General features: G+C 47.9%; 1 protein-coding gene across 1 annotated transcript; it reads right to left on the reverse strand.

Moving 5' to 3' along the window:
- Window positions 1-5,637: 5,637 nt before the first annotated feature.
- WFDC11 (WAP four-disulfide core domain 11) lies at window positions 5,638-7,005 on the reverse strand (the record flags this gene model as incomplete). Its single annotated transcript, XM_006767768.2, has 2 exons — window positions 6,785-7,005; window positions 5,638-5,774 (listed from the first exon to the last, which is right to left on the reverse strand). Coding segments are annotated over exons 1-2 (243 nt in total), but the record flags the coding sequence as incomplete, so codon positions are not given.
- Window positions 7,006-7,881: the final 876 nt, after the last annotated feature.

Consider the following 7,881-nt stretch of genomic DNA (forward strand, 5'->3'; position numbering starts at 1 on the left):
ATTGACCTTACTTCTGCTGTTTCAGGTACACCGACACCCAGAGACTTCTTGATGTGTAAGAAGACATTCAATGTATTCTTGTGCAGACGTGTCTGTAAACGAGACCAAGATTGTCGAGCAGGTGACACATGCTGTTTAAGCCCCTGTGGGAGAATTTGCATGAGCAAGCTTCTCTGAGTGGGAGAGGGGGCTGGACTATGCATCCTGCTCCCCCAGTCCTCCATTTAACACTGAAGAACAAAGTCCTCAAATCTCAAGCACAGGACTGTCAATAGCAATGCCACCCTCCTCACTCTCTGTATGGCTTGTTTCTGACAAATAAACCAGAGCAAATGCCCTAGGACCTGCCATTTTATTCCTAGTGCTTGTCATCATTGAGAAGCCAGTGCAGACCCCAGCATGCCCCCATCTCTCTGGGTCCTGGTCCCTGATCCCTCTCCCCTTGCCATGCTTCTCTACTCTCTCTCCTTTTGGCCCACGCACTCCTGTCAGGCCCCCAAAAGCCCAGCCTCTCATTGCTCTGCTAACTGAATCAGTACTCCCAGGGGGAGAAACTGCTCATGGGTGGCCTCCCCCAGTGCTAAAGGGAACATCCTCACCCTGGAGTCACAAGGGCCAAGTTAACCATGAGCTAGGTGGAGGCTAAACCCTGGGGCACAGAGTCCAAGGCCCCCAAGGAGACTTTTTCTTTAACTTGCCCCATCCCTGTCCCTGTCTTCTCCCTCTCCTTGTAAAAATCAGGTAACTATCCTATCTAATAAAAGAGAAATATGCAAATTGACCACAACCCCAACACCCTTCCCATTAGCTAATCAGCAGGATATGCAAATTAACTGCCAACCAAGATGGCGGCCGGCAGCCACGCAGCTGAAGTGAACAGGAGGCTTGCTTGCTCCAGTGACAGAGGACGCCAACGTTCCTGGTCTCCCGCTGCCAGCCTCTGAGCTGCACTCTAAGCAACTATGTTGCAATTATAGAAGCTAAACAAGCTCCAGAGACCTGCTTTCAGCTAGCTTCGACCTCAGAGCTAGAGCTGCAGTGATGGCAACAGAGTTTCAATTATAGAAGCCAAACAGACCCAGAACTTGCTTTCAACCCTCAGAGCTGGAGTTGGCTCTCAGCTCTAGTGACAGCTATAGAAGGTAAATAAATCCCAGAATTAAAAAAAAAAACAAAAAACAAAAAAGGAGAGCCTGGGAGCTCAAGTTGCCCTCCAGCCTGAAAATGGCTGTGAGGCCCTCACCCAGACTGGCCAGGTACCCCAGTGGGGACCCCCACCCTGAAGGGGCTGTGACCAGCTGCAAATAGCCATCAGCCCGTCATCCAGGCTGGCCAGGCACCCAAGCGGGACCCCCACCCTGATCTGGGACACTTTCAGGGCAACCCAGCCGGCCCCCACCTGTGCACCAGGCCTCTATCCTATACTACAGGCAGGGCGGGACAGCGCGAGCTGCCACCCTGGCCCCATGTGCAGTCCTGGGCAGCGGGGCATAAGCCCCGCCCCCAGCCAGGACCCTATGACTATTGGAGAGAGAAAGTGCCATTGGTCCCTGGGTCGCTGTGGTGATCCAGCCATCGGTAAGTAGAAAAGTGCAGCCTGTAGGCAGCCCCCAGCTGCATCTGATCTGGGAGCAGGAAAGCAAGCCCGGCTTGTGCCCAGCCCCCAGCTGCGCCTTCTCCCTGGTCGCCATGAGGATCCGGGAGCAGGAAACAAACCTGGCCTGAGAGCAGCCCCCAGCTGGGCCTGATCCGGGAGCAGGAAAGCAAGCCTGGCCTGCGGGCAGCCCCAAACTTTCCCTGCTCCTCAGTTGCCATGGTGATCCGGGAGCAGGAAAGCAAGCCCGGCCTGCGGGCAGCCCCAAGCTGGGCCTGAAATGGGAGCAGGAAAGCCCAGCCTGCGGGCAGCCCCCAGCTGGGCCTGCTCCCCAGTCGCCATGGAGGCCTGGGAGCGGGAAAGCCCGGCCTGTGGGCAGCCCCCAGCTGGGCCTGCTCCCAGTCACCATGGCGATCTGGGAGCAGGAAAGCCCGGCTTGCAAGCAGCACACCCATTCTGGCCATAGCTCAAGGGAGAGTACAACATGCAGTGGAGGCCTGAACCTGAGAGATCAACACAGAGGAGCTCCTGCTCCGAAAGCGCAGCCTGCAGGCAGCACCCCACCCTGGCCACAGCTCAAGGGAGAGAAAAACACACAGTGGCGGCCAGGAGCCTGAGAGATCAACACAGAGGGGCACCTGCTCCAAGCCTCTATGGTGTGGCCGGGGGCAGGCCCCCAGCAGACACACTCACTCACACACACACACACACATACACACACACACACGACGCCTGCTCCAAGCCTCTGCTGCCAGACTGTGGCCATCAGTAAGACATCCACTGAGGGCTCCCGGACTGTGAGAGGGGCAGGCTGGGCTGAGGGAACCCCACCCCCAGTGCATGAATTTCGTGCACTGGGCCTCTAGTCCTATATAATAAAGAGGTAATATGAAAATTGCCATCACTCCAACACACAAGATGACTGCCCCATGTGGTTTAAGATGACCGCCCCCATGTGGACACAAGAATGCCAGCAGGGGAGGGAAGTTGGGAGCAACCATGCCTGCAGGGGAGGGAAGTTAAGGGTGACCGGGCTGGCAGGGGAGGGCAGTTGTGGGGGACCAGGCCTTCAAGGGAGGGCATTTTGGGGGGACCTAGGCTTTCAGGGGAGGGCAGTTATGGGTGACTAGGCTGGCAGGGGAGGCCAGTTGGGGGCAACCGGGCTTGCAGGGGAGCAGTTAGGCGTTGATCAGACTGGCAGGAGAGTAGTTAGGGGGTGATCAGTCTGGCAGGCATAAACAGTTAGGGGCAATCAGGCAAGCAGGCAGGCAAGCGGTTTGGAGCCAGCAATCCTGGATTGTGAGAGGAATCCCAGATTGGAGAGGGTGCAGGCTGGGCTGAGGGACACACACACACACACACCCCATGCATGAATTTTGTGCCTCAGGGGGTTTCCCTCTTTATAATGAAGAAAATGAATCCCAGAGTAGTTAAGTGACATGCCCAAGGCCAAAGAGAGTGACAGGCCATTCATGATATGGCTAGAGAAGGGTGTTTCCTCTGAGCTCCCTGTTTGCTCACTTCTTTTTTTAAATCTTTATTGTTGAAAGTATTATATATGTCCCCTTTTTCCCCATTGACCCCTTTTAGCTTGCCCCAGGCTTTCACCACCCTATTGTCTGTGTCCATGGGTTATGCATATATGCATACAAGTTCTTTGGTTGATCTCTCCCTACCCACCCACTCATCCCTGCCTTCCCTCTGAGATTTGACAGTCTGTTCCATGCTTCTATGTCAACGGGTCTATTTTGTTCAATGGTTTATTTTGTTTATTAGATTCCATCTATGAGTGAGATCATGTGATACTTGTCTTTCTCTGACTGGCTTATTTCGCTTAGCATCATACTTTCCAGGTCCCTCCATGCTGTCTCAAAGGGTAAGACATCCTTCTTTTTTACTGCAGCACAGTATTCCATGTTGTACATGTACCACAGCTTTTTTATCCACTCATCTACTGATGGAGCTGGAGCTAGGTCCGGGGGCTGAGTCCTGTGTGGCCAATCGGGATTTGGCATGAGCCTCTGACCCACCTCAGAAGCATCACAGGGCTCCTGGTATTAAGGACCTTCTCCATCTGTACTAAGGACTGATCTTGGGCCAGGGGGCCTTGGGAAAGAGGTCATGACCAACCACCAGAACAGACATCATCGGAGTGGGTAGGTGGGTAGGGATGCTCTACAGCAATTCTTATTTGGTTCTTTCTCAGATTACCTCACTTTCCAACCATCTTCACAGTGCTTAGCCATGCCTCAAACACCCTAGGAGAAATTATTAAGAGAGGCAAGGTAGACCTGACTGGTTTAGCTCAGTGGATAGAGCGCTGGCCTGTGGACTGAAGGGTCCCAGGCTCGATTCTAGTCAAGGGCATGTACCTTGGTTGTGGGCACATCCCAAGTGGATGGTGTGCAGGAGGCAGCTGATCGATGTTTCTCTCTCATCGATGTTTCTGACTCTCTATCCCTCTCCCTTCCTCTCTGTAAAAAATCAATTAAATATATATATTTTTAAATAGAGAGGCAAGGTTACCTGCCAGGGCTCACATAACAAATGACCCCCCACATCCAAGTCCAGAGCTCCCTACCATGTGGTACACTATGGGTGCCGGGCTCACCTATTCTGAGCCCCTGGCATGAACACCATGTACCATGAATTATACTGGAAACAGTTGTTGTTCTTCCTTGTGATAACTGGTGCCCTGACCTGTGTTTCAAAGAGTTCTCTGTACATGTTACCCTACTCCATGGAACTCAGAGACTATACCTGGATAGCACTGCCTGTTCTCTTATTGGAACAACTGTGTGCCTCTATGTTAGGTAGAGTGAAGAGTGAGAACCCCTAGAAGACCTTGAATCTTATGGAGGCTGAGGAAGAAGCAAATGCAAGTTCTGTCATGATCTGGGTCTGAATAATAAATCTCAGCCTTCAGAGCACTTAGTCTCATGGTTCCCACGGGTTTTGCATTATTTATTCCCTTCTCATGCTCTAGACACGCTCAGTGCAGATGGGAGTACTCTAGAAGATTAGCCTATCAGTTCTAAGGTAATCAGATGGGGAAGGAAGTGTTGGAAGCTATGTACACTGTAGAATAAGAACCATTTGGGTGTTTTAATAAGGCAATCAAGAGTAGTGGAATGGAGTAGAAAAAAGCCAACAGCCATTGTTGGTAAATGAGTTTATTTGTCAAGGATTTGCTCCTGTCCAGCCCTCAGTGAGAACTGACTGGTGTCCCAGGTTTGAGGTTATGGTTTTGGCTATCTTTCATAGATTTTCTGCAAGAGAGAAAGGGTAGATGTTAAGAGGCTATGAAGCTCTGAGAAATAAGCATTTATTCCCAAGCTTAATATTACCCATCTGCCAGAACATGGGACAGATATACTTTATGTAACAATAGGAATTGTGCACTCCAGAATGGGTAGGAAGTGTGGTATTAGTTGATTGAACAGGGAAGGGTAGAAATGTGAGGCCTGGCTGAGACAAAGGGCTCATTAAAAAGCCTGACTATGGAGGCAATGGTTAGAAATCTGGATGAGCCCTATCTGGTTTGGCTCAGTGGCTAGAGCATTGGCCTGTGGACCAAAGGGTCCCGGGCTCGATTCTGGTCAAGGGTATGTACTTTGATTGCAGACTTCTCCCAACCTGGGCCCTGGTCAGGGCTCATGCAGGAGGCAACCAATCAATGTGTGTCTCTCACATTGATGTTTTTCATTGTCTTTCCCTCTCTCTTCCACTCTCCCCAAAAATCAATGGAAAAATATCCTCAGGTGAGGATTAACAACAACAACAACAAAATTCTGGATGAAAATTAGGAAAAAAGCAAACTGTTGCATAATATATACTGAGAGCACAGGCATTGATTATATAATGAAAGAAGCATTGGGCCCAACCTGATGTCTTGGCTTATTTACTAGTGAATTGTTTTCCAGGTTTAGGAGATATTTTCTTCTACTTTTGTGCCTGGGATTTGGGGTACATTAGTGCTCTCTTTAGGAATAACAGCATCAAGACAAATGTGAGTATCATTGAAGACACATCTCCCAACTCACTCTCCAACAGATGTTGCCACAATAGGTCCAGCAGCATGTGTAATTTACCCTTACACATATAAAGGTTTTAGAACACTTCTTGTTACAGTCATCGATGTTTGGATCTCCCCAGCACTCCTCAATTAACGTTCTCTCCCCTAAAATTGAGATGAACCTGTAAGAGTTAGCAAGCATGGGAAGAGAAGCCCTTCAGAAGCTTAACAACCCTTATGAGAATCCAAGCCCAAGTTCCTAGCAAGCTATCTACGGTACCTCCCTTACAAAAACATCTCCTGCCTGACCCTCCTCACTGCCTCTTCACTTACATGTTTGCCTTCTTTGCTCCCACAGGTCTTGTGTTGCAGATGTCTGGGCATCCTAGAGGCAGGACTCAGTGTACTTTCAGCCTGTGTGTGCTCTCCTATAAAATCTACACTTACATAACAGGAGAGCTCATGGCCTGAGAGAGCGTCTAGCCTCATTACCATGCCTATTTCACAATGTGAGAAGCTACACCAGGGAGAGTAAAGAGCAGATTCTCTCCTTTTTTCTTCCCCTCCTTGCTGACCCTCTGACTTTAATAATTCATCCTCTCTTCAGATACTTTTCTGTCACTCAACTTTTTGGTCCCCTCCATTGATTCCTCTTTCCTATGATATGACCTCCAACTTTGCCCCACTAAGGACTCATGTCTTTTTTTCTATTTTTTTTCACATTCTGAAAGATCCTATCACAAAAACAAAGGGTATATTAAGAAATACCCATTTGGTACTGCTCATCCAAGTACACACAGCTAGGACACAGAGCTTCTGAAAGTATGGGAAGATATAGCAACTCTGTATTGGTGCTCCCTCCTCAAAGTAAGCCTGACAGGGGAAATAGTATATCCTCTGACCTATGGAATATGTATAAAAGTGGACAGATACTCATTGATACTTTCAAGGTTGGAAGAGGAAACATTAAAGGACCTCAACTTGGGAATTTCTTATATCTCTGTGCATAAAAACATTGTGATTCTCCAATACATGACCCAGGGAAGATAGGACTGGAATCAAACACAAAAATACCCCTTCACTTGTCCAGAAACAAGCGCAACAATCCCCCACCCTTTGTCTCCAACCCAGCCTCATCACCCCAGTCCCTAGAAGAGACTCTTAAAAATCTTTACTTGTTTTAAAGGCTGATCTTTCCTTAATTTCGCCCCGCACAGACAGTAGCACCATATACAGGAATGTCATGAGTAGAGGTATCCAGAACTTCATGATGCTGACCATACTTGTCTGAATATATATTGTCAGGAATTTTTTTCCTTATCAGTTGTGCTAGAGATCAGGAGATATAAATAGATTTGTAAAGCAAGAGGAAGTGCTTATCGAATTTCTTTACACTTTGTCTTCTAATTATTCCCCTTTGCCCTCTACCCATCCAACAACAGGTACACATGTGAGCTAAGCACTGCTAAAAGGTCATCTCATACTCTGGTCCTTCCTGTGCAGAAAAAATAAATTTACAAATGTGTTGCCTTTCCTTTAAAGATCATTCAAATTTAGCATACGAAAGTCTTAAAACACTAAAAACGTACAAAGGAAATAATGAGATATTTCCAGTAATCCCCCTATATTGGCATATGTTATTCTGTCTATGTGCATATATATGAATATAAATTGTTTTTGTAAAACTGAATTCATATCAGGCTTGCTATTATGTATCTTGACTTTTGCTTAAAAATTTGTAACATGGCTTAAAATGAAAGTTTTGGCCAAGACCTGTGAGACAAATCAACTTGTAGGCCTTTTGAAAAGAGAGAGAAAGATGATCCAAAAAGGGTTAAGGAACTCATAAAACCTTTACTTGTTTTAAAGGTGGAAAATTGTCAGGAATTTGACATATTTTTTTGGAGGAGATCTCTGAGCAGATTTTCTTTAAAGAATATTGTGCTCTCTTCATTCCAAGTCACCAGAAAGGCTTGAACGATACCTCCCACTGAATTTTCTATGGCCCCAAGAGTTTGTGGAGACACAGTAGACAGGTGTCTAAGTCACACCTGAGAACACAAAGGCCTAAGACACTGGCCGAAATGACCTATGGCTATAAGAAAAAGGCTACAGCTTGCATTACTTGCACTAATTTGACAGGGCAAATGCAAGAAAGAGCCAGTGTGGATTTGTGCCAGATTATCCCAGGCAGGCTGCCTGGGAGGGCCTTTGCCAGCCAGAAAGAAACTGGGTTTAGCCATATCAAGAGAACCACTGCTGAGAAACTTCT

The sequence above is a fragment of the Myotis davidii genome, unplaced genomic scaffold (assembly GCF_000327345.1).
Source record: "Myotis davidii unplaced genomic scaffold, ASM32734v1 scaffold4163, whole genome shotgun sequence".
Lineage (NCBI taxonomy): Eukaryota > Metazoa > Chordata > Mammalia > Chiroptera > Vespertilionidae > Myotis > Myotis davidii.